The sequence below is a fragment of the Tupaia chinensis genome, unplaced genomic scaffold (assembly GCF_000334495.1).
Source record: "Tupaia chinensis unplaced genomic scaffold, TupChi_1.0 Scaffold000272_1, whole genome shotgun sequence".
NCBI classification, from domain to species: Eukaryota; Metazoa; Chordata; class Mammalia; order Scandentia; family Tupaiidae; genus Tupaia; species Tupaia belangeri.
This window is the reverse complement of record NW_006159754.1, coordinates 1,868,224-1,895,473: the sequence shown is the minus strand read 5'-3', so window position 1 is coordinate 1,895,473 and position 27,250 is coordinate 1,868,224. Positions and strand designations below refer to the sequence as shown.

General features: G+C 44.1%; 1 protein-coding gene across 1 annotated transcript in view; it reads left to right on the top strand.

Moving 5' to 3' along the window:
* MINDY4B (MINDY family member 4B) overlaps positions 1-12,718 on the top strand; it is a 38,325-nt gene extending 25,607 nt beyond the window's left edge. Inside the window, exons 11-12 of the mRNA XM_027772356.1 lie at positions 9,421-9,601; positions 12,576-12,718. Of these exons, the coding sequence (XP_027628157.1) occupies positions 9,421-9,601; positions 12,576-12,718 (324 nt within the window). The remainder of the gene's footprint in view (positions 1-9,420; positions 9,602-12,575) is intronic.
* The last annotated feature ends 14,532 nt before the right edge of the window (positions 12,719-27,250 follow it).

The window sequence follows — 27,250 nt, the reverse complement described above, 5'->3', positions numbered from 1 at the left end:
TATCCAAGTCTACTTGCTTCCTATTGTATTTTACATGGTTTTAGCATATGGGGCATAGGTAATAGAGGAAATCAACACTTCACAGGTAAGGGGAATACACACATAAACGGAGAGGCCCTCTGTTGTCCCCTTGCGGTGACAGCCTCCTTCTCAGAAATACATACTCTCAGCAGCTGATGGGTGTCCTCCCATATTTATGCAAATGAATGCATATTTCTACATATTGCTAGAAGCCTAAAAAAAAAAAAAAAAAACCACTGAAAATAAAGGGCCCCGATTATGAAATTCCTGTCAGAAAGCTTCCCAGCTCAGAGTATTTATAACCTCTGACAACCAGAAAGTTAAAAGTGCTGTTGAAAAAGCACACGCAGAGGCCCAGCTGCAGCAACACATGCTGCAAAGACGTTGTGTTCCCTACGCAGGGCCCTCGCGGGAGGCCCCAGACCATTCCCGGCCCAGGCAAGCACAGTGGCCAGTGCCTACAATCCAGTGCCTCAGCGAGGTTGAGGGAGGAGGGTTGTGAACTCGAAGCTGGCCTGGGTGACGTAACAGTGACCCTAAGGGACCCAGGCATGGTGGTGCACATCTATAGTCCCAGCTGGGAAACTGAGGCAGATTGTGACAGAGTGAGTCTCTGTATTTAAATAATATGGATGGTAGGGTGGGTGGTAACACAATAGACCCACATGGGTTCATATCCTGGGATGTCCCTGAGCCGGCCAGAGGCTGGGGGTGGATTGTGGTGTGAAGACTCTGTTAGAGGAGGCTGTCTCCTGCTATAGAAATACATAATAAAAATTAAGGGAGGAGAAAAAAGCATATAACCAGAAACGTAAAGAAAATGTAATCTGTAAAAACAAACGGCACAGAGAGAAAGCAAATATACCCATCCCAAACCTCAAACCAAAGCTGTTTCCCATGATATTTTCACAAAGATGTTTGACCTAAAATCCAAGGCCATCAAGACCACAGAACACTTCTTTGGCATGGTCTTGAAACCAGCTGGAGAGAAATCCAATATGGGGGTGACAAATTCTCCAGACCTCTCATACCCAGCCTCTCCCCAGTTACCAGCAGCAAGTCCCCGGAGTCTTGCCCTATCCCTCCTTCAGCCCTCTGGTTCCAGCTCAGAATACTTCATATGTGTTTGGGGCTTCACACATTGCAAGGTTCTTTCCTATCCCTACCGTCCTCCATCTTTGCTCCTATGTTGACTCCCGTGTGTTGATGGCCTCAGGAAATAGTGTCCTCCTGGAGCAGAATTGGTATATTTCGTGTACAAGAGTGTTTGAAAAGTTTTCTTACTGCTTCTTGACTTTGTACTCTAGGTCCATCATAGAAAAATGAGACATGACAGATAATCTAGAAGTAAAAAATACAAATCCAATCCGATCACCCCATGGCCAGTCTTTTCAGAAGTGCCTCCTTCTCTTTTTCCCCTCCTGTCAGAATGTCCTACGCTGCAGTTCTAAAGACTTCTTTTCTCACTTAACACAGATCGCTTTGAATGTCAATAGAATATGTGACCTTCGTCCTGTTTCATGGCTGCAAGAAGTCCCATTAAATAGATATAAAAGAGGGTACTTGTACATACCCTGGACAGAGAATGGATCAGTCATTGCTGCAAACTTATCACTTTTCCAGATAATTTGGGAATTTATCTTCGAACCTGATATACATGATGAAGAAAACTAAGCCAGACTGCCAGACTGAGGGGTTCCATAGATCTCATTTTATGTATTTTTTGTCCTTCCACCAAGCATGGTCACATGGTGTCTACGGTGTCATCCTCTGCATCCAGCAGAGCCCAGTAAGGTGCCAAGACTCAGTGTGGAGCAACTGGGGGGTGCACTGGGAGCAGGTTTCAGGGGTAGGGCACGCAGATAACCAGCCCGTTAGCGCTCCGTCTGCTCACAAAGCTCTTTCACAATACCATATCACTGGACCTTCACGATAGATTAGAAAACTTTAGAGAAGCGTTTCTCGCATTTCAGTCATTTGAGTAGGTATGTCACAAGCTTTATCATATCGCTGCACCGCCTCTGTGTCATTTATTTAATGTTTTTCCTTGACACAGCTCACTTTTAGAATTTGGATCTAGCCTCTCCTGCAGCCGTAAGCTAACTACTTCGGTCTCAATACATATTTAAATACATGAATAAACATGTGTTTTTTATAGCTCATTTCCTGGGCCACCAATTTTCATGCCACATGCCGGCAACGGGCACACACACTGTATGTGGAAGCCTGCCAAGGAGGTGAGGACATTCCAGTAGCTGCATGTGGAAAGTAATTGTAGACTTGGTCAGAGGCCTTGCCCCGACTCACGGGGGTGGGACGTGGACCTTCTCTGAGCCTGCCTCTTTTTCTACACACGAGGTGAACTTGCATACCCTTGCCCCGCGTCTGCAGGACTCACGTGAGAGCAAATGGAAGCATGGATGTCAAAGCCCCTTGGAAAGCCAAAATGTCCTACATACGTGTAAGACTTTGTAATTGGTGAAAACAAGGAATAGCATTATAGCGCTTTATTCGGCTGTGTTCAGTCAGCATGTACTAACTAGGGGGCTCCAAGATGAGTCATACGTGTGCATAGGGTGATCGCGGTAAGAGACAGAGGCAAGGAGTGAAGGCAGTGGGGCCGATCTCGGCTACCTGCTGAAATCACTCAGAAAGCTTTGAAAACTATGGCAAGCTGGGCCGTCCCCCAGAACGAGGTCAGTCTCGGGGATCTGAGACCTGTGTAGTCAAACAGGACCCTACACTTGCTTCAATCCTCTGGTGCCACCATCTTGCAATTGTTAATAACGTTTGAATGAGGCCCCCACATTTTTAGTTTGCACTGGGCCCCACAAGTTCTGCAGCCACTTCTGCACAAAGATTCTGTGTTATGGTCTCGGGATTACCTGGACATCTGATGTTTTAAAAGTCCACAGGTGATTCGAATGTACAGCCAGAATAAGAGGCCTCTGTTTCAAAGCAGGGCTTTTCAGCCTCAGCAGTATAGCAGTATTAAGATTTTGGACTGAATAATTTTTTTTTTTCTTTTTGGTCTCTCCGGAGAAACGGAGAGGGAGAGGGGAGAGAGAAAGCAAGAACCTGCCAGTGGGGTGTGATCAGGCCACCAGTCCTTTTTCCTCCACTCCTCCTTCCCGTTGGAATTTTGGGCATGCATGCACACACACCCATCATGCTCTTCAAGTCTCTGGGGCCAAGATTCTAACCATGGTGGGATCTGTGGGATCTGACTCCCTTAACTGCTGTGTTGTAGGGACTGTCCTGTGTACTGTAGTCCCGAGCCCCTCCCTACTCATTAGATGTTAGTAGCACCCCGCCCCCAGTGTGATCATCAAAAACGTCTCCAGGCATTTCCAAATGTCCTCGGACAGGGGTGTGTGTGTGTGTGTGTGTGTGTGTGTGTGTGTTGGGGTGGCTTACAAAATTGCCCTTAGTTGAGAACCATTGCTCTAGAGGAAGGGGGGAAAGAAAAGGTCTCTTGAGTCTTAGCCGATTAAATCCATACTGTGCAGAATTGGGAAATGAGTTATTTCAACCGCACTTAGAATACACCTTCTTCCCATCAGGATCAGAGAGGCTGACAGCTTTCTGTTCCCTTTTAACAGTTGCAAGGCTTTGGGAAGGAGTTTCAGACTTTATCTTAAATGAAAATAAGCAAGGTGTTTCTGAAATAGTCACTAAGTTGCTTTGAGCAAAGGGACTATGTTGGACAATATGACAAAGAGGGGGAGAGAGAGAGAGAGAGAAAGAGCACGCGAGAGGGAGCTCCAGAATAGAAAATTCACAGGAATCCAGCACTATTTCTTCTAGATCACGTTTTTTTCTACGTCGACTCAGACCTATAGAGCTACTAAATCGTGATCTAAAGAAAATTATCTGCAGGGCCTAAAATATTCTCCAATAACAAAGTGGATGTTTGCCAGGACCTTAAAGTCAGTCAAGAGACCACAGCACAAAAACACAAGAGTTCTCCTGCTGGAAAAGGGCAAAATGGACCCAACAATAGGACCAGCGTCTAAGTACTCACTCCAGATGAGAAGCGGGACAGAGGATATGGAAAGTGCCCGGGTGAGCTCGAAATTCTACATAGACATCAAATCTGCGATGCTTCTTTCTTTTGAAAAGTGAGTAATGGGGCTTTTCATCCTTCTCCCTTGGACTCAGTGTCCTCTCCCCAGGGAGACGCCTATGAATCCTGCCCTCTGTGAAAATTGCCCGAGATTGAACGCTAATGGCTTGAAACCCTGGGGAGGTTTATTATGTTGTCTCTGTCATGCACTCGGAGTTTGGTTTCAGAAAAAAAAATGTATTAAAGAGCAAACACAGGCTGGTGGTTATGTTTTTACTTGAACTCCAAAAATCTATAAATATGTTAAACACGTACCTATAAAGTGGAGTTGACCTGAAGGTACTTTTTATTCTTTCCATATCAGCTCATTATTTTAGGGTAAGAGGGGGAATGTACACACACACACACACACACACACACACACATATTTAATTTGAAATAATTTGGTACCTACATGTAAGCATATGTATGTATTTCTCACCACCCCGGAAGTTGAAGGATGTTAAGTATGAAGCTTATCTACTCATTGGCAAGCCCGTAGCCACGTGCATACAGCACCTAACTGTGTGTCAGGTCACAAGCCATTTGCAATGATTTCTTTTTTCATTTAACCCTCACTTCCACCCGAAGTTGTAATCGATGACACTTTAAGTCCAATGTCTGTGGCTTGGTCATCCATTTTAGAGGTGAGAGAAGCTGGACTAAGGCAGATGCAGGGACTTGCCCAAAGCCACCAGCGACATGTCAGAGCCAGGGGAAGGAGGTCAGTTCTATCAGTAGTCAAAACTCACTTTCTGCCCGCAGTGCCAGGCTGCCTGTCATTACCATCTTTGCTTGTTTTCTGATAAAGTGGTAGATGTAGAAATACCAGTTCTCACTGGTGCTGTAATAATTTGTCATGTAGGAATAGATGCGTCGTGTGGAATTGATCATGTCCACCGCAGGAACATTGATGTTGGTCTATAACATGTAGACAGTGGCACATCAGGGCTAGGTGTTGGAATGAAAGCCGGTCTTGCGCAACAAGCTAGCGTTCTATCCATTGACTTCTAGATCAAAGCAGTTGTGAGGCTCCGGAACACACTCTCTCAGGGTGTGTTCCGGAGCTCCTGGTTTGGCAGATCCCATCTGTCAGGTGTATGGAGCTCTTCAGTCCCAGGGAACAGTGGTACTCAGAGACGTGCTGATTGGAAGACCCATCTGGTCTGACTTCGGTGTACCCAGAAATCTAATATTTCATCATGTCCAGGCAGAGAGTTGAAACACCTTTCAGACCAGAAGTGTGCTTGAAAAAAATTGTAACATGGTTCTACAACAGCACAGTACGTACAACTGCCTTGAAGAGTCCCACAACCATGGTCCCTCCTTTTTGACTGGAGGCATGGCAGCTCAGTACAGGACCTGGGAATATGCCAACTATATATTCAGTGGCTCCTACCTAGGGTGGGTGCAACAAATCTGAATATAGTCTGAATGCACTAATAACAACAACCTCAGATGGGAAAGCTGATCTCTGAGTTGAGAGGAAACCTACCAGCTACCTGATTTGGTCATTGAGGTGAAACCCATCTTACAACGCTGCCTCTTGTCTTCCTTAGGTCCATCTCTTCTTATTCTGTGATAAAACTGCAGAGACTGTAAAAACGCATGTCTTTCAGTCCCAATGTCACAGCCCAATGGGTTAAAAAAAAAAAAAAAAAAGATGGAGTTCTTATTAGATGACATGGCAAGTCCCCCGGAGCCCACAAGACTGACAGTTGCAGCAGGCTGCAGCCAGCTACCCACAAGATGAGGCACTATTATAAAGCCTCCCTGTTACTTTTCTATTTGAAGGTACAGGTTTGAGTGTGAGGTTCCAATACCTAAGTGAGAACATAAAGCAGTTTGAGTCTAACACCATCTGGAAAGCCTTAGGAGGTTCACATTATCTTCGTACCTGCCACTGAGAAGAAAAATCAACTCTGACTTTTTAGGAGGGACTGAAGCTATTTAGGTCTTGCCAGAATTACTCCCAGGGCAGCCCTGGCAGTGCACACCACCATCCCAGGAGTACCCTCTTCCCTTTTTACATTTTCCCTCTAGAGCGTGTAATAGAAAGAAACCCAGCCATAAAGGTAGCAAATGAAACTCCACCCACTGCCCTCCGCCACCAAGTCACGGAGGTGGCGTTCTGCAAACATCAACTAATTTGTCTTTACAACATTCCTGCAAACTCAGTGAGGGAAATGACATCGGCTCTGTATTCCAGGTGGCAGAAATGAGAGCCAGACCATTAACGGTTATGTGCTGGGATTGTCACCAGGAAGCAGCGAAGAAAGCATAACATTTCCAGCACCTTTCTTCCACTCAGATTACCAGCCTGGGGCCTTGAGATGTAAAATATCAAACTCATTATGCAAAGGCACGTTCTAAGCACTATTGTTCTAGATGGCATGAAAAAAGGAATCACACGGGTGCAATTCTTGCCCTCTAGTATGTAGAATTTGTCTATCCTTTTTCCTATTCTTATCATTTGACATGGATTTAAATGATATATGTTCTGGAAGGCTTGACTGCGGCATGTAATGCTGAAACTATTGGGCTTATTACACAATGAATGAACTTAAAGAGGAAGATATTTTATTTATAGTACCACTGTATCACAATTTAATTTCCTCTTTACCATGGCAACATGCAGCAACATGCACAAATTCAGCATTGGTGGAATCTCACCAATAAAACATATTTAGAATCTTGCTTTTGGGGGGGTAGCTGGTAAACTATATCCAGAAGCAATACAAATGCTTAAAGCAGAAAATTCCAGTCAAACTGCTTATGTGATGTGCCAAGAGAGGGGAGGAGGAATCTGGCTGGCTTTGCTTGGAAGGTGGTTTGTTTGGATTTTGCAGGACTTAACTTTCACCAGGTGTGCTGTCAGCTGCAATCTTAAAGCTCCCCTCTTAAAATGAATGCTCAAATGCTATGAGAGTCTGCATGACATTTCCTTTTTCACCAGAATCTCTCAAGAGAAGTGAGGCTCTGCCCGCTCGGTGTGAGATCACCGTATGGTCATTTTGTGGGGGTTGAAAGTATATTTTGACTACTTCATTTTCCTCCTACCCCTACAGAATCTTGAGTAGCCTTGAGTTCAGGAAAGAAAACAGTTCCATTGCTGCATAAAATACCAATCGTTTGGTGCCAAGACCCAGTGGGACCTGCTCCTCTGACTGCCCGTCGGATTTGGCCTACGAAATTCTGTGAAGCAGTGTCATACGTGTGCATATTCTATTACATCCACTCTGACACCATTTGTGGCTTTCATTGTTTTAAAATTCACCAGACTGGGGCCAGCAGGTGGCATGGTGGTTAAAGGTGCTGGATTCAACTGCCAACTGCAGTTCAAGTCCTGGACCTGGCAGCTTGCTTTCTTGCTTTCCCTCTCTCTCTCTGGTCAAGTTAAAAAATAACAACAACAAATAGAATTAAATAAGTGAATAATCCTTTAAAAACAAAGAATTGACCAGTCTATTCACTTAGAGTTTACATGGAATGGCATTTTATTACGAGCAGTCCTCAATCTCCTGTGTATCTGAATTTTCCAATCTTATGAATTCCATGTCCTGCATATCCTGTTTTGACCGTGTGTGACCTTGAGCACAGAAGGGCACTAACACAAGAAAGCCTAAGGAAGAAAGAGCTTACTTTGTAGCCAATGACTGATTGTAGAGGCGTTTTGGAACTTCGGAGGGGATATCTGAACTTGGACGTGGGGCTGTTTCACTGCACATCCTCCTTGCTTTATTTCTGAACAGTGGGCAGGTTTGCCCCACGTTTGATATGTGAGATACTCAGCCCAGGGGCCCAATTCTAATCTGACTGGGTGAGTAAATCTTGCACTCCCTGTGAGCATGATCTGATGGGGTTCTAGGCTTGCACCCTGTTTATAAACTACCAACAAAAGCTGAGGTCCTTTCTTTTAAGCACAGTAATATATACTCTTCTATGGTAGCTAGAAGGGAAACACTTAAAGACAAAAGCATCTCTGATTCACCCACTCGCCCACAACCAAAGAACTCAAACTGAAGAAAACCCAGAGACTTGAATAGAACTATTGAGAAATCAAAATGTCAAGTTATTAGCCTTTAATACTTGGGTTTACAAAGCACGTGATAATTTCGTAAAGCTGGATTTGCCATAAAATGGAATTTGATCCTGAACAAACAGTACAACTCTGAGGACTGAGGAGGAAAAAAAAGCAGAATGGAAACACTGGATCCTTCCATTATAGGAAGAAATGCCAAACTAAGGGCGTAAGTCTCCTGGGCATCACGTAGGAATCATGGCTTTTTCCATGTAGCTTCTGCTCATCTCTTTAAGTAGAAAAAAAATATATTTTAACGCATTTTAACGGAAGTATTTTAAAAATACATTCTTTTCTGCTTTTTTAAACAAAATAATGGGTATCAATTAAGAAATCCACTGTAATAGCATGATGTCTACAGGGCGTTCTGATGTATAGGACCTCTGCCTTTTACTATGGGGCCCCCAGCGAGTATCTAATTTACTAGCCATGAGAATTCAAGGCTGATAGTTGCCTGGGGAAAGAAAAAAAAAAAAGAGACAGACAGTAAGCTGGTTAAGATAGCAAATTTACTACTCTGTACTCTAAGTACACCTTCAGAATTGATCTACGTGTAAACGTGTAGATGTATGTCTACATGTGTGAGTGTACGTGTGTAATCCCCTCACTCCCAGAAGCATTTTTCTGTATTCTAAATATTCTGTCTTCTAGATTATAAATGGTTAGTGTTTCCAGAAGTCTGACACTTGCTAAATGAAGTATTGTCCTGTCTGGCCATAGGAGCAAAATCAGTAGTCAATGACACAGACAGAATTTGAGTTCTCTTAGTGCACCCCATATATACCCAGGGACTTTAAAAAGTTTATGGACAAATGAAATGGAAATACAAGTCCATTTTTGAGCAAATTGTGAAGCCCATGCGTACTTGTTTTCATAATAGGCATTTCCCTGAATGTTTTTGAAGGTTCTTCATATTTCATTTTCCCCTCACCTCAGAAACCAAACTGAAGGTGTTCCATTCCTCCATGAGGTCACTTCGAATTAAAATATATATATATAATCCACTAAGAAAAACAACCACTGCATCACTGCTACACCATGTCACTCACAAATGCAAATCGATCATGCGAAAGCCTTCATTTCCAATCTCTACATGCAGTGTGCTGCATGGCTGCGAGTGGGACAAGACGAGCCACCTTTCGGGTCCTGATGATGTAACAGCCCCTGTCGACAACATCTATATATTCGTCTGCCTTCCCCTCGCCTCTTGCAGGTGGGCAGTATGCTGAAGACCCCCAAAGTACCTGTTTGGCTGTGCAACATCAATGGGAATTACAGCATCCTTTTTTGCACCAACAAGCAGCTCTTATCAGACTGGAAAATGGAGCGTCTCTTTGATCTGTACTTTTACAGTGGCCAGCCCACACAGCGGAAGCCTGTGCATCTTACAATAGGTGAGCCTTCCAGACGCTGAGAGGTGTGTGTTTTCATGTGCACGAAGAGACCCAGCCGTTGGTGTCTAAGAGGAAGGAGGGTGGGTCTTCACGCTAGCTCTGTAGCACAATGCTCAGCCTCACTCTCGGAAAGGAGGCCTGTACTTGTGTCTAAACCCAGGCCTCATAATGTGGAAATTCTAAACCTACTTTAAATAGGAACAGGGGGTTAAAAATACCAAAGAGGAATAAACAACTTTTAGGTAGGAAAAACAAAAGGTGAGGAGTCCAGTCTCCAAACAGTGCCTTGTCCAGGGCCTCCAATTGTTTTTCAGGGAGAAGTGCTTAATACCTGAGGAAAGACTGGGAAAGCAAAGGGAACAAAGGGCAGACCAGTCCTCTCCCACAACCAATCCTCAGAAAATCACCCCGTGACCGAGTAACTACACTGATAGTGCATTTCTGTTCAAATTAGTCAAAAGGCATTTAGGAGGGCCTACTGCCTGCCAGGCCCGGGGCCAGATATGAGGGAAACAATGCATAAGGCACAGACTCAGCAAGTTTAGAAAGGTCCAGTCCAATGGGTCATTCATTTCCATTTTGGCCATACTTTTTTGAATTCATGAGGCAACAAGACTAACCTTAAAATTCTTTTGAACACTGGTCCCTCGGACAAGGGAATAAAGTGACAGACTGGAAGTTTTCTTTTTTTCTTTTTCTTTTTTTTCAAGAGATTTTGCTATAGGGTGCATATGCTTGCTGGAGAGACAGAGACAGAGAGACAGAAAATAAAAAATTACCCCCTGGAGGGATGGCCATGCCACAATCCTTTCTCCTCTCAGGATTTTGGGCACGCATGCATATACGCCCAGCATGAGTTTTAAGCCGCCAGGTCTGGGATTCGAACCACAGTTGACTACGTGGGAGTCCAGCAACATGACCATTATGCCATCTGCTGGTCCCCAGACTGGGAGTTTGTATCCAGCAGCTTCGGCTCCATTAATGGAGCCTTGTTGATATCTGACTGCATTTAGCTTCACAGGTCTAAATAACCTTCTATTATTATCACTACATTTAAAAAGTATCTCAGTGACTAATTCTTTGGGTTTATTTGTTTTATCCGTGATCGAGAGTATGTGCATGTGCTAGAGAGAGAGGAGCACCATGAGCAAGGTCTCAGAAGATGGCAGTCCCCTTCCACAGGCTCCAGCTGTCGGGATCTTGGGCGTGCACATGCCTGGCATATTTTCACTCTGGCCTGGGGATCTGAACTCAAGATAGGCCATACAGCTTCCAGCACTGCAGTTCAGTTTAGTACCCACAGTGCCACTGGGCCTTAGTAACTATTTGATCTATTCTTTTTCTTTTTTTTCTCCTAATTCCTTTTTTTTTTTTTTTAAGTTATGAGAAAAACACAATAAACCCATTGAATATAGTGTGACATTGACAGTATGGCCCTTAAAAAGGACCCTACAATAAGGCATGGTCATGCCACAATCCCTTCTGTCCCACTTTTCCATCCAGTTGAGATTTGGGGCATGGATGCACATGAGCCTGCTTTATTTTTGAAGCTGCTGGGGCTGGGACCCAAACCACAGTTGGGCATGTGGGATCTAGCTCCCTTAAGCAGTAGGCTACACTACAGGTCTGGCCAAATATATTAGCATTACTACTTCAACTGTCTTGAGGGAAAAAAAAATTTTTTTAAAGCTCACATACGTCACACGTATTCTGCTCTGGGGACTGGTTGAAACCCTTAGGTACATCATCCCTTTAAATCCAGAATGCACATGTCAGGTGGGAACTAGCATCTCTCCTTTATGGAGAGGGGGCTGAAGTACCCAGTAAATAGTTGCTAATTGAATAAATGAGGCCTACCAATAGCTGTTAGGTACTTTTCAAATGTCACTCAACTCATATGAGACAAACCTGGATCTTAAAACCAGTTCTTTCTTGGGGGGACCAGCAGTTAGTGTAATGGCTATGTCACTGGACTCCCATGTAGTTGACCGCGGTTCGAGTCCAGGACCCAGTGGCTTAAACTCACACCGGGCGCGTGTGCGTGCGTGCCCAAGATCCCGAGAGGAGAACGGAGGAAAAGGGATTGTGCTAGAGACAGACAGAGAGACAGAAAGTGAGAAATCACCCCCCGGGGGGGATGGCCATGCCGCAATCCCTTCTTCTCCGTTCTCCTCTCGGGATCTTGGGCACGCATGCACACGCGCCCGGTGTGAATTTAAGCCACTGGGTCTGGGACTCGAACCGCGGTCAACTACATGGGAGTTCATAGCCATAGAGACATAGCCATTATGCTAACTGCTGGTCCCTAAACCAGTTCTAGATTACCCCTCTAAGATGCCTCAACTTCCACCCAGACTTGCAAAGGTACTTTTTTGTATTTAGGTTTTTGCCATAGGGTACATACATTTGCCAGAGAGACAAAGAGAGGGAAAGTGAGAAATCACCACCCAGGGAGGATGGCCACACCACAGTTCCTTCCCCTCCATTCTCCTCTCAGGATTTAGGTCACACACACACAAACTCACATGTCTGGCATGATTTGCAAGTCGCTGGGTCTGGGACTCAAACCACTGTCTAACCACTATGCCACCTGCTGGCCCCACCAAAGTACTTTTAGAAGGAAGCATTGTCAAATGGTGAGCCTTCCCTTTCTCGGTTTCTCCTGACAACATCAGTGGCCTACACCTGGTTCTACATAAGTGTCACACCATGTTTTTTGCTGAAAGGTGTGGCACGCAATTACCCGTATTTACATCACAAAAAAATCAACAACCCAGTTCCTACTGACCCTGTTGTGCACGGGGCATTTCAATTTACCATTCGCTCACATCTCCCTCTGTATTACCATTTCTAGCAACACCATTTGCTGGGCCCAACTCCTACCCACCTACCCTTTCCCCCTTCTTACCTGGCTTTCTTTGGAACAGTGTACATAGGTTTGGATCTAATTGCTGAGTGTCTGTTCCTTCCTCAGATACTCATGCCCATCACTGGGAAAGGGACCAACATGAAGACAAACACGGACCAGGAAGAAGGTTTTCTCCAGTGGAAATGGCCATCAAAACCAAGTGGAGAGAGGCCACCATCAACTGGAATGGGACTGTTCCCTTTTACTAGAGAAAACTAGGATGTACAGTGAAGTTTGAGGTGTTGCAACTGCTAGGATGCAAAGCCTGATGTGGAAGATGACCATTCCATTTCTACTCCTTCAAGAGCCCCACTGGAAACTGTCATCAATAATTTGTTGTTTCTTTTCTCTCTGTGCTATCTGTGTTGTGGGGCACATGGGCCCCCCTACACCAGGATCTGCATGGAGGCTTCTTTGAAGTCACGTAGCCTGGTTCCTTCATTTTGTTCAAATGAATATGAAGTCTCTCCCCTCTATGTTATTTTCAAATTAATCTTTTCTTAGTATCGTTCTCCATGAGGATTAGAGAAGCAGGCAGCTAGCTTGCATTTGGGGATGAAGTCATAGTTTAGTTTAGTAATGCAGCTTTAGGTTAGTTATGGCAAGAACTCGAGACTTCTCAACAACTTCCCAGTATGGACAGCATTCCTTTCCAAAGATATGTTTCACTTGCCCACATTAGCAAGTTCTCATTATTAAACCAGTCAATGAGCTTTATCGGGCTTGAAGTGGGGATTATTCCTGGTAGGCTGGCAGCTATAGCAGTTGCCATGTGTTTCTAGTAGCCAAGACAAGTTGGCAGGGGACATTTTTTCTCCCAGTACTGTGTTTGATTCTTTTCTTTGTAAACTGGTTATACATACTCAAACAGATAATCAAGAAAGAAGTTGATTTGTTCTTAAAACACAACTATGAATAAAACAAAATGTCCTCTTGTGTCATTATTCAAAGGGGAAAGCAATTTTTGGTAAGATTATGATGTTTCCTTGTCCTGTTAAATGCCTACAATTTCTTCTGAAGATAAACAGCGTAGCGCATGTTCTTTCTAAGAGAAGTATAGGGAAATCATGTGAATAATTTTTCTACCCATTCCACTGGTCTGCTAACCCACAGACTAAGGGGTTTGGGTTCTGCAAGTCAAAGGCTTTCAAAAGACAACTCTTCTGCACTCACAGTTCAAAGTCATTTATTCAATGCATTTTTATTTGGCTGAAACAATAATGTTCTAACTAAGGAATACGTAGAAAATGAAACTTCGAGGTAAGTAGTAAATTATATCCAAAAAGAATGCCAACTTGGCTTGAACAGTTGATTATAGTATGTTTATCTTTGCTGTTTTCATTAAGGATTTTATACGCACTGGACAAATGAGTGGGTCCCTGTAGACCCTGGTCTTAGTCTTAGCCTTATTGTACTTTGTGTGAAACAAAGGCCTATTTTTGTTTTATGGATAGTAAACTATTTTGTATTAATGATTTTTTTTTGAGAGGTTTTTGCTATAGGGCGTGTGTGCTCACCAAAAAGACCGAGAGAGACTGAGAGACAGAAAGTGAGAAATCACCCCCTAGGAGAGATGGCTACACCACAATCCCTTCTCCATTATCCTCTCAGGATCTTGGGCATGCACACACAGGTGCCGGATGAGACTTTAAGTCACCAGGTCCAGGACTTGAACCCTGGTCAATTACATAGGAACCCAGCAACGTAGCCATTACGCCATCTGCTGGTCCCTGTATTAATGATCTCTTTTGGTGTTGTCTCCTGGAAGCCCTAAAGCTAAATTGGAAATCGTACCAAGTATATTAGTCAGGACACTCTCAGCTATAGTAAGAGATCTCACTAAAAGTCCAACCAATAAGGACAACCCTTTAGGGATCCCTGACTCTCAGAGTCATCATGGTTCACCCTGTAGGACTGAGCACAAGACACTCAATATCGTCACAGAATCAGGCTCTATAGAAGGCGGAGGAGGAAGATGGCTGCTGGGCAATGAATAATGTCTGGCAGTATAATGGTCCTTCCAGAAGGCATTTTGGAAAATTGGTCTCATTCTTGTATTCAATTTCTTATTTTTTTCTTTGAATGTTTAACTTGCTCGTTATTTATGTTAGTTTGCCATATTTTATTTGTTATTGTAATTCATGTTAAAGTATTCCTGGAACATGTCTATAAACAAGCAAAATAATGGAGGAAAAAAATAAGCATTTATGTTTTATATAAAAAGGTGTAATTTATTTTTAAAAATTTATTTATTCTATGAGTGTGAGAGGCAGAGAGATAGAGATAGACTCCACCACAGGGTCGTGGTGCCATGATCCACCCTCAGCCTCAGCGAATCCAGATCATGGGCACATGTGTATCTGGTCAGAGGTTACCAGGCATGAACTGGCGACCTTCCAACATGGAGCTACCTTGCAGAGCATCGTGTTTTACCACTGAGCCACTGTCTAGCTCTATAAAGTTATAATAATTTTCACATATAAAGGTATTCATCACTTTGTATTCAATAGTCAGTAAAAATGAGGTTTTTAAAAAATTGTTTTATAACTTTATTTATTCATTCATTTATTTATTTCAGTTTGACCAGAGAGGGATACAGTGAGAGAGTGAGAGTGAGCGAGTGAGAGAGAGCAAGCTGCCAGGTCCAGGACTCGAACCGCAGTCGGCAATTTAGAAATCCAGCACCCTTAACCACCAAGCCACCTGCCGGCCCCAAAAATGAGTTTTTATTTTGTCTTATGAATAAGGCATCCAGAAATATTTGAATCTTATTTTAAGGTGAAAACATTTTATTTAAAAGTGACTGAAGGGGCCAGCAGGTGATATGGTGGTTAAGGTGCTGGACTCCCACATGGTCCAGCATGGTTTGAGTCCCAGAGGCTTGAAAAACACACAGGGTACATGTGCATGTGAGCCAGAATCCAAGGAGGAGCATGGAAGAGAAGGGATTGTGGCATGCCGGTTCCTTCTGGAATTTCTCACTTTCCCTCTCACTGTCTCTGTCTCTCTTTGGCAAGTACAGGTGCCCTATGGCAAAAACCTAAAAAAAAAAAAAAAAAAAAAGTAAACAGAAATTTCCCAGAGCCATCAATTCACCTTTGAACTTTCTATGTTTTGAGAAAAATTATTTCCATTGTACTTTAGCTTCTCAAACATGATACTATTTCTTTGAAGATATAGTAATTTCTCTTAATAGTTGCCTAAATGGACTTGTTTGTGGTAGAAATGGGTCCTTGAAGAGATGGCAATTATTTTTTCTTTTTTGAATAGCAACTTGGGCTGGTATGTCTCTTCTTGGAGAAGACACATGTACCATTGCTTTTTCCAGGTACGTGGTCACTGATCCACAGTATCAGTAGGACTAGGGAGGGTCCTAGGTCTGACAGTCCCCTCACTTCATGCCACACGATAATTACAAAGAGCAAATGGCTAGGGTGGCATTGCACCATCCAGATCATGTGTGGCCTTCAGCCACACCTGGACCTGGACTTCCTTGCAAGTGAGTGGCACAAACTTCGGGTGTATATTGTTGACTATTGCAAGAGCCTTATCAGGGCCCTGGAGACCTAGCCATCCGTGCATCCACTGGTTCAGGCGTCTTAACAACCCCTACGTGCCAGGTGCTGTGTTGGGTGCTGGGAAACTCAGGCAGCAAAATCAGACATGGGCCCCCTCTTCTCTCATGGAAGTAGGCACTTCTGAGGAAATGGCTCAAAAATATAAACTTAAATTTAGGCATGTTAAATTTAATAAATATATAATTAAGTACAATGAATATTAACTTGAAAATCAGGGCACCTGTTCACAGGGAAGGGATTTATGTTGACTTGTTTTTTTTTTTTTTTAGTGAGATTTTTGCCATAGGGTACATGAGCTCAACAGAGAGACAGAAAGCAAGAAATTACCCAGCAGGGGGATGGCCATGCCACAAACCCTTCTCTTCCACTCTCCTCTTCGAACCACAACTACGTGGGAGTCCAGCGACATAACCATTATACCATCTGCTGGCCCTGTGTTGACTTGATCTCATGCTAAAAGAGTGGGAGAGCGGGAAGAGGCGCCTGTGAGGAGGAGACAGGAACGCTGAAGGCCCAGCAGAGAGAACCAGGGCAGGGGAAGTGAGGCACGCAGTTGTGAGGCCCTGGGCCATGCAGCTGGAGCACAGAGAAGCAGACAGAGCGGCGGAGCAGCAGCTGGCGGGGGGCGGGAGGGCCGCCACCAGGCTGTGGAGACTGTGGGCATGAGAAGCCATGGGACGGTTTTCAGAGGCCTGGTGAAATTTGCATCTTGAAAAAAATGCCTCAGTGTGGAAAAGGGACTGGAGAGGACTCTGAGTTGTTAGAGACTAGGAGCCAGGCATCCATAACACGAGGCAGGCAAGCAGTGGTCAGAGCAGGGGAGGGGGTGAACTCAGCTGGGGCAGGCCACGTGAGCAGTCACACTCAGGGTAGGAGAGAAGGCCGAGAAAGACTCATGGCAGGGAGGGGGAGGAGAGAGAGGGATGGTTCCTAAGCTTCTGGTCAGGGTCCCGCATGGAAGGCTGAACGAGTCCCTCACTGGATTAGGAAATACTGGAAGAACACCCGATTTGGAAGGGAAGAAATCATAAGTTCAGTCATAGACACAAAGCATCCAAGTAAAGGAGCAAACTTGTGGATTAGAAGTACGGATCTCAGTATCAGAGGAGAGGTCTGGAAAACAGAAATAAAAATAAATGCATTTGGGAGTCACTGAAGACAAGCAACATGACTGTTTGGGATAAAATGATCTTTTTTTTTTTTTTTTTTTGGAGAGGTTTTTTGCTATAGGGCGCGTGTGCTCGCCAGACAGAGAGAGACAGAGAGACAGAAAGCAAGAATTCATCCTCTTGGGAAGATGCCCACGCTGCAATCCCTTCTCCTCCATTCTCCTCTTGGGATCTTGGCATGCACGCACCCACGCCCAGCGTGAGTTTAAGCCACCAGGTCCGGGACCCGAACCACAGTCGACTACATGGGAGTTCAGTGATATAGCCATTACACTAACTGCTGGTCCCAGGATGAAATGATCTTTCTGAAGCAAGGGAGTTGGGAGTAAAATTGAGTCCTGAGGAATTCCACGCCCACAGTCAGCACCATGTGCCTGGAAAGGAGGTGGAGTAGGAGCAGGCAGAAAGGCTGTGGCTAAAATCCATACCCTGCCATGAGGCAGAATTCCCCTGTCCATCATCGGGGCTACAGGAGTTAGGTCAAGGAAAGAGGACAAAGGCTCTCCCCACCCCAGCCCCACCTGCCAGGGCTGAAGGCCTCGTGCAGAGCCTCGGCCAGCAGTGGAGTACTCTGTGGCAAGTCCAGGGGCTTCTCACAGGACAGCCATGACTAGAGGTAGCATCTTAGGTGTTCCTCCGTTGTAATCCCATTGTGTTTAAATTAAGACATAGTCTAGCTAATATTCTCTGTGCTTTGGGGAATTAAGAGAGGGATGTTTCAACTGGAGAGAAAATTTTAACAACTGGAGAAGCCAGTCTTGCGGTGGGAAGAGGTCCCCTGAGAAGCCCAGAGCAATAGAACAGCATAGAACGACTAGCTACAGGACACAGCGGGAGGGAAACAGATGACACTAACCTAAAAAAAAAAAAAAAAGGCAACAGGGAAAAACAAATCAGATTACACATGTGAGCAGAAAAGCTCAACATCAGAGGATACCATTCGAGGTGAGTTTAGACCTTGAGTGAGGAATTAAATACATTTCCAGGGCCAGTCAGGTGCCTGGGTGGTTAAGGTGACTGGATCCCACATGATCAACTGTGCACTGTAAGTCCTAGACCCAGTGGCTGGAAAAACAGGCTGAGAGCGTGTGCATGCGCAAAGAAGGGATTTCGATGTGCTCGCTCACTCCCAACAGACAAAACACATTTCCATCAGTTTGCTATTTACAAAAAAATGCTTACCCTGGGCCAGCAGGTGGCATGGAGGTGAAGGAGGCTTGACCCCACATGGCCAAATTCTGTGATTTGAGCCCTAGACCCAGCAACTTGAGGGACACACCAGTGCACGTGTGCGCCAAAATCCTGAAAGAAGAGAGGAAAAGGGATTGTGGTGTGGCCATCTCTTCAGGGGGTGATTTCTCAATTTCTTCCTCCCTCTGTCTCTCTCTGGCGAGTACATATGCCCTACGGCAAAAATCTAGGGGGAAAATATGCTTACCTTGATTTTCTGAAAATAAATGACAGACATGCTGAAGAAACATATTTGGCATAAAAATAAAAAGTACTATCAATGGCTGTCATCGGCTAGTAAATAAAAGGTATATTAAGTTAATGACTCTTAGGACCAGCAGTTGGCATAATGGCTATGTCCCTGAACTTCCATGTAGCCAACCATGGTTCGAGTCCCGGACCTGGTGGCTTAAACTCACGCCAGGCACGTGTGTGTGCATGCCCAAGATCCCAAGAGGAGTATGGAGGAGAAGTGATTGCAGCGTGGCCACTCCCCCTGGGGGGTGATTTCTCGCTTTCTGTCTCTGTCTCTCTGTCTTTCTGGCTAGGACACCCGCCCTATAGCAAAAACCTCTCCAAAAGAAAAAGTTAATGATTCTTTATGTTAAAATCAGCCAGAAAGGATTATGTTTGAATGACTTCAATCAGTGTTCAGGGTAGCTCAGGATTGTATTTACATGCCTACTCCTTCCAAGAGGGACTTGGGGTGGCTGATAACTGGTAAACCTTCTGGAGAACTTTCTAATATTTTTTTCTCCAGTGATTGAACTCAGTTAAAAAAATAAAATTAATCCCTTTTCACTGCTGTCCACCAGGTGGTGCTATGAGAGTGAATTTCTCAGTCTCATTACCAAATACAAGGGTCTCCCGTGCACTGACCTGTGGGTCCACTACAGTCCAAATATATTAAATGGAAAACTTCAGAGATAAAAAATTCATACATTTCAAATTTCATGCTGTTCTGGGTAGCGTGATGAATTTTCACACCATCTGTCTCTGTCCCACCTGGGACAAGAACTTTTCCTTGGCCAGTGTAACCGTGCTGTATACCATACACTACCCACTCGCTATTCCCCATAGAGCCATCTTGATTATCAGATCAAAACCACATAGGACCTATAGAGCTCAGTATAGCCACGGTTTCAGACATCCATGGGGGTCTTGGATTGTACTCCCCAAGAATAAGTAGGGACTACCATATAATTATCAAAGTAAATGTGGACAAATTAATCACACACACAAATACATACCCAAACCACTGTATTCACACTACTGATGTAGTGGATGACCTAATCTTTGCTATATATAGGACTGGTGCCACGGAGCCTTATAGGTGGTCCTGCTCTGACCTGAAAGTCTTCCTCCCTCTTTCACTCCAACAGCAGCAGCTGCCAAGGTCAACTCCACAATGCCCCTCCTGGCAGAGGCGCCACGATCTCCCACCTGGACTATGCTAACAGCCATCCAACTGCTCCTCTCACATTCTCTCCTGTCCCCTTCCAGTCCTTCTTCCATGCAGCCTTCAGTTACCTTTCAAAAATGCAAGCCTTGGCCCACCACTGCCTCATACTGGAGCCATATGAGAAGCCTCTGGTTCGGTTCCCAGGTTGGCATAAACACACCACATGTCCCTGTGTGGGAAGGCTGGCGAGAAGATCAGGGGAGTAGGTGTGACAAGGCCCCATGGCGGGGGGCGGGGGGAGTCCCTGCTTTTCTCTCTCATGGAAGAAATAAATATGTATTTTAAAAATTCAAGTCCAACTGTATTACAGTAATTCATATTTTGATCATTTCTATGCACTTGGGACAAACGTGCCAAAATTTTCACATGACTTCTGAGAGCCAGCAGGATTTAGCCCTGCCTCATCTGTGCCGCTCTCCTCACCGCCATATTCCACCCAGAGCACACTTGTCCCCACTCCCAGGGTTTTCTTCATGAAGCCCCTGCTGTGCACAGTGATTGCCATCCCTCTCTTTAGATCTCAGCTTCAAAAGCACTTCTTCAGGGGGCCCATCTCTGACGGCCCTCCCACCTAAATTAGGCCTCTGGTCATCACTCTTAGCACCTTGCTCTCCTCTGTATGACTCGCCATGGTTTACACACTTATTTGTGAGCTTGTGTGTGAAATACCTGACTATTCACGACACTAGCTCGTTCTCAACGTTTTAATCTCAGGGCCCTATTGATACACTAAAAATTATCAAGTACTCTTGGGGGCCGGCAGGTGACATAGTTAAGGACACTGGACTTTCACACGGCCAACCATGGATCGAGTACCAGAGCTGATAGCTCACTTTCTTGTTTCCTCTCTCTCTCTCTGTCCATCTCTGGTCAAATTAAAATAGATAAATAATTGTTTAAAAATCACCAAAGACCTTGAAGAGCTTTTGTTTTTCTGGGTTGTATCTCACTTTCTCTCTCTCTCTCTCTCTCTCTCTCTAACAAATGCACATGCCCTATAGCTAAAATCCAGGAAAAAAAATAATAAGCAATTTACAAGAGGTAGTGCCACCACTCATTTGAAACAGGCCACAGTAAATATAAGGCTGGGATAGATTTGCAGAGACACAAAAGACTCTTCCTCTGATGGGGCAGATGGAAATGTGTCACTTTATCTGTTATGGGGGAGGAGGGGCAGTGAAAGTTTCATCACCATCCCCTACCCAACATAACCAACCTGTTTCCCTAAGAAGCAACTGGTATTTGGCCTTTCCACACCCTGAAGTCAGACCCTCCCCTGTTACAGTCCTTTCATCTCTAATTAGTTTTTGTTTTGTATGAGGTTGTAACACCCCTGGAAGGATTCTACAGGCCCCGTCCCCTCCCAGAGGACACCCAAGTTCAGCGTGCTCTTTCCCCTCCTCTGCTGAGTCCTTGGATGGCTGGCCCTCGTGAGCAGGAGACAGGCTGCAGGGAGCACGCAGGTCACCTCTCAGCAGCAGCCCGAGAAGCTAGCATTGTTCAAGAACTAATCAGACTTGACCAGGCAGAGAGACAGGGGAGCCCTGTTGGGCAAAACAAAAGTGGCAGGTGAGCGACCTGCTTGACTGCTACTTAAAAGCAAGACAGATTCACTAACTAAGCAATTTAAAACCACAGGGGTGGGGGGAGAGGTGTGCAAATGAGCCGGCTAAGTGAACCCAACTGTCGCTGTAGAAAACAAAGCAGCCCTTCCCACTGTGTGGTTCACAGGACCCTCCAAACGCAAGGAATACCAGATCTCAGATGAGGGGTGTGTGTGCATGTGATGAGTCATTTTCAAAAGTGAGTCCAGTTCAGCATAACATCAGATATGTTATACTCCATCCAGAGCCTGAGTTCCCAAGATAATAAAAAAAAGCAGAAAGCTGTTCATGTACATGCCTGGAATCTCTCCTCAAAGTTCTCTGCAGCCCCATCCCCCCTGGGGGGTGATTTCTCGCTTTCTGTCTCTATGTCTCTCTCTGTCTGTCTGGCGAGCACACGCGCCCTACAGTGAAAATCTCTCCAAAAAAAAAAACAAAAAAAGTTCTCTGCAGCCCCTGCTATTAGCAAGTGAAATTTAAAAACAATTTGGAATCTCTTCCATAGGGTGAGATTTTCCATTTTGAAAAATAAATGGTCCACCACAGTGAAAACTTTCCTTCTTGCAATGATCCAGGTCACTTTGCCCTGCATAGTCTGGTTGAGGCTGCTAGCACAGGAAAATGGCTGAAATAACTACTCAAGTATTTAGCAGGTCTAAGGATGGAAGGTAGGATGACTTGCGTTGTCCCACCCTGAACGTGGTGCCCCTTTCCAGGAATGACCACAAAAGTTTGCGTGAACAACGGTCATTTTAACTTACAGGCCACAGCGAGGCCAGTTTTCCACCCACAGCTCTTTTCCCTGAAGTCTTCAGAGACCCTTTTCATAATTTGGTTACATGGAGTCTGTCAATACTTACACAACTACCTAGGGAGCAGGCTGTCTGACTTCTGCGTGGGAACCTTTGTAGCACGAGCAACAAGAGAGAGAACTGAAAATGAGGGATGTTGAGAAAGGCAAGAAGATGTTTGTTCCGAAGTGTGCCCAGAGCCACACCGTGGAAAAGGGAGGCAAGCACAAGACTGGCCCAAATGTCCGTGGTCTGTTTGGACAGAAGACAGGTCAGGCCCCTGAATTCTCTTACACAGATGCCAACAAGAACAGGGTGGAGAGAGGATACACTGATGGAGTATTTGGAGAACCCCAAGAAGTACATCCCTAGAACAAAAATGATCTTTGCTGGCATCAAGAAGTCAAGGGTCCAGCAGGCGGTACAGTGGTTAAGGTGTCGGATTCCCACATGGCTGACCACAGTTTGAATCCCAGACCTGGCAGCTTGAAAATCACGCTGGGTGTATGTGTGTGTGTGCATGCCCAAAATCCCAGGAGAATGGAGAAAGGATTGTGGCATGGCTATCCTCCCAGGGTGTGATTTCTCACTTTCCATCTCTCTGTCTCTTTTCTGTGAGCACACATGCCCTATAGCAAAAACCTTAAAAAAAAAAAGTCGAAAAAGCAGATAAACAAGCTACAAGCGAGTACTATGTGGTCACTTCCTTATTTATGACAAAACAGAATCATCTCCCCCCCTTTTTTTTATGTGTACCGTAATTTAATTCATTGCCTGCACTAGAATTCAGATCATGAATAGCTGACAGAATATTTTTGTTGCACAGTCCTGATTTAAGTAAGACTGGCTTGTGGTTAAATGAATATTTTTGTTTTCATTTCATTTTGATAGTATTTCAGTTCAGCAAATGCTCTGTTTGCCCTTTCTAAATATATCATTGGTTAATTCATTAGCGACGCTCATCTTTCTGCAAAGACGGTGAATGCCATCTCAAAAGCTATTGGAGACTGGTCTTCTATTTAGGCTTAGATGAGTCTGATTTACATGAATGTATAAATTGTAGGGCAATCCCTTTCCTTCTCAGAACCCAGCAGACTCACCTGTGTTTTTATTTGTGCTCATTAACCTGTAAAAGGCAAGAGCTGAACACAAGGTAGCGATGTCTACTTTTTATTTTTGGTCTTAACTATGCCAGTCTAATGAGAATTTCCTGTATCTGAAACACTGCCTCTTATTTATTGAAAGACATTTGAGTGTGGCTTATGAGTAGTATCAAATAAAGAAAATGTAACACTTTACATATTTTATAATGATTTGTAAGGTCAAATGCTTTTGAAAGTCAGCCTGATGAGATTTAGGAGCAAGTTAAACTTTACCTTTGATTTCTTTATTATCTAAGTAAGACTAAGTTATATTTCAAGATTGTCTTTTTTTTTTTTTTGGGGGGTTTTTTTTTTTTTTTTTTTTTTTTTTTTTTTTTTTTTTTTTTTGCTATAGGGTGCATGCACTTGCCAGAAAGACCGCGACAGAGAGACAGAAAGAGAGAAATCACCCCCCGGGGGGACAGCCATGCCACAATCCCTTCTCCTCCATTCTCCTCTCGGGATCTTGGGCACGCACACACATGCACCTGGAGTGAGTTTAAGCCGCCAGGTCCAGGACTTAAACCACAGTTGACTACATGGGAATCCAGCGACATAGCCATTACGCTAACTGCTGGTCCCTCAGGATTGTCTTTTGACAATCAAAACCACATAAAAACTGTAGAGCCACTGTATGTGTTTGATTGGTAATAGTGCATTTGCTGGTTTATTAGAAGGATTGAGGTAGAGAACCATCAGCAGAGATTTGTAAATTATGTCATCATAAGACTTAAGATAATTAAAAACCAAATGACAGATTGAAAAACAAAAACAAAAACAGCTACCCAGTCCTTTCCATCTTTCTCTACTCTCCTGTTTTTCCTTAAAAAAAATTATTAGCATATAATAATTGTACATATCTGTGAGAGCACAATGTGATTTTACATCAAAAGCATAGACCGCAATGATTCATTTAAGACAATTAGCCAAACATCATCTCAACCAACACTCCTTGAACTGGGAACATTCAAAATCTTCTCTTCTTCTTAGAGACTCACACAGAGTTCTTGCCATCTATATTCTCCCCACTGTATTTTACATTTAATATTGTTTCGCCTCTCAATCTGTAATTTTCCATTTATCAATACCCTTCTATGTCCCCTCTCCCCGCATCCTTCCCAGCCTTCAGTTCCTCCTTTTTACAAACTGCCTTGTGACTCATCCTTTGGTCTAAGAAGCAAACTGAATCAGTCTCTTGGTGTTGATAGAAAAGTATCATTTGGTGAGCTAATCAGTTCCCTTTCTTGATGAAGAGAATGGGGAACAAAGCAGTGGTGATGCTGGTGTGTGTGTGTGTGTGTGTAAGAAAGAGTCAGAAAAGGGAACAGAGACAAAGAAAAAGAGAACCTCCAGAATGCCTTCACATAGACTGGTTAGTGGTAAATTGCTCAGAGAGTTGAACTGAGAAGAGAGAGAACAGGACAGTTTAGCAACAGTACACCTGTGTCATAGAACACCGTAACAGACACCTGTGCAGACAGAAAAGCTGACTTGTAGTAAGTCTGGCTTTTCATGTTACATAAGAAAAATATCCCCTATGCTTCGACTTTCCTCTTCTAAAATAACTATAGCCCCCAATCTTTTTTAAAAAAATATTAGGACTACAGCAACACTGTAAATACTTTGGGCTCCTTCCCACAATATTGAAGTAATCATCAAGGAAAGAAAAAATGATTCAAAGTTTAGTTGAAGTTTAATAGCGAAGAAGCTGGCATCCGTTTTTAAACATAATGTGTCCACACACTTGAAAGTCATCAGATTAAAAAGTAGATAATGTTTCCTAACATTAGCGTAGGTCCATACTTTGCCAACTGCTGTCTCCTCCTAATTCCCATCTCCCCAGCTGTAAAAAAATCTCAGTGAACAAATTTCAGAAGTGATCATTTCATCTATGCAAATGCCTTGACATAAATTTGATGTTTTTAGAGAACTGATATTCTGAATGTGATTTTTAAAATGGCTGCCTACGAAATGGTAATAAACTTGTGTTAATAATCTCTCAATTTGAGTTTCCTCTTAAGCGTCAACAGGTATACCTGTGTGTGCAGTTCAGTACCGCAGGAAATGGCTTTTCTTTTAAACATCATACAGTATAATTGAATGCAAGATGGCAAAGAGGTTCAGACATGTGAAAAGACCACTGTCCACATAGGTGAAGCGGTCTTCTCCCAGTGTTCCTGTACTTGAACCCTTCTGTCCTCTACGCACCCCACCTCAACCTGAGCCCCAGGACATCCTGGGAGCCTCTCACCCCTTCCTTTCAGCAACCAGGAACAGGGAGGCACCCACAGCCACCTTCACATTAGACAAAATCCTAAGAGCCCTCTGCTACCACAGAGGAGGTTAAGACTTACACAGAAGTCTCATACTACTGTTGGTACACTGCATGCTCCTTTAATCATTGATTTAAATCTCCACTTGAAAATAGCTTCCATATCTGATATTGTATGGAAATACCATTTACATAGCCAGAGAGAAAAAGAACATCAAAGAAAGTATACAATAAATTTCCAAACTGATTCCCTTCTGTCGCTATATATTTTTAATAAAGTAATAGCAAATTGATTGCATTTAAAGAGTGGGTTAGGTTTGCGACATGCTTTCCCATGTATCAGCTATGACAAGTTTCTCAGTGATTCTGAAGGTGGATTCAGTAGCCTGTTTCTAGGTGAGAAAATTGATTCCAAGAGAAACATGCTCCCTGAAATCTTGTATCTGGTAAATTACAAATCCGGGATCTTGAACTAGGAATTCTGTTTCCATCCAGAGTTCCTTCTACCCATCCCTCTGCTGCCTCTGTAAGGTGCACAGCTCATGAGGCAAAGCAGCAGGTGAGAGGAGAAAGGTGGGGAGAGGCCAGCCCAGCTTTTCTAAGACCCTTAGACCAGGATGTCTGCCAATGCTCCCACCCCTCTCTGTGTCTGCAGGGGTGACAGAGACTTCAAAGTTAGCATGGTTCTGCCACCTCCCTGACCCCACACAGCACCCTTCAAGGGTCTAAACCTGGATAACAGAGTTTTGGAGCCTTTACGGAAGACTCCAGGACTCTTCTGTCTCTGGTAGCCATACTGAACGTTGCCCTAGCAGGCCACTGGCCCTTGTCCGCATCACATGCATTCGTCCATTCCTTACTTCATTCATTGTCTGCATCTCCTCACTGCAATGCAAGCTCCAAGAGGATCAGAACACGGTCTGTCTTGTTCACAAATCCCAGCACTCAGTACAGTATCCAGTACATTGTATGCTCTGAATAAAAATATATTGAATACACACCCAGATCCTATAAGCTTAACCCATTTGACTCAATTGCATCTCACCCCCACGAGTGTTCACAAGGCCAGGGGGGAAAATAAATCCCTGGGAGACAAGGGAGGAGTGGGGGTGGCAGGGAGGTGTCCCTGAGATCTCCCGTGTGCTGGAACCTCATGGAGTCAGCACCAACAACCATCTTTCACAATAGCTGCAAAAAGGATGAAGAGCTTGATTATAGTATAGAGTATTTCTTTGTTTCTGTTTTTGTTTTGAAAGAAAATCCCTAGAGTCTTGTGAGACAAAACTGTCCATTTTGATAGTAGAGCAAGTGTGTATCATAATTTATTCCCCAAATCCCAGAAGGAAACTGATGCTACCAGATACTGATTATAACCACTGGCCTAAAGGCTTAGTAAATAATAAAGCTTCTTCATTGGAATAGTGCAGAGATTTAAACAGCAAATAAAACCCACATCACGGTGGTCTGGAAATGAAGTCTGCAGCTACCTGCAC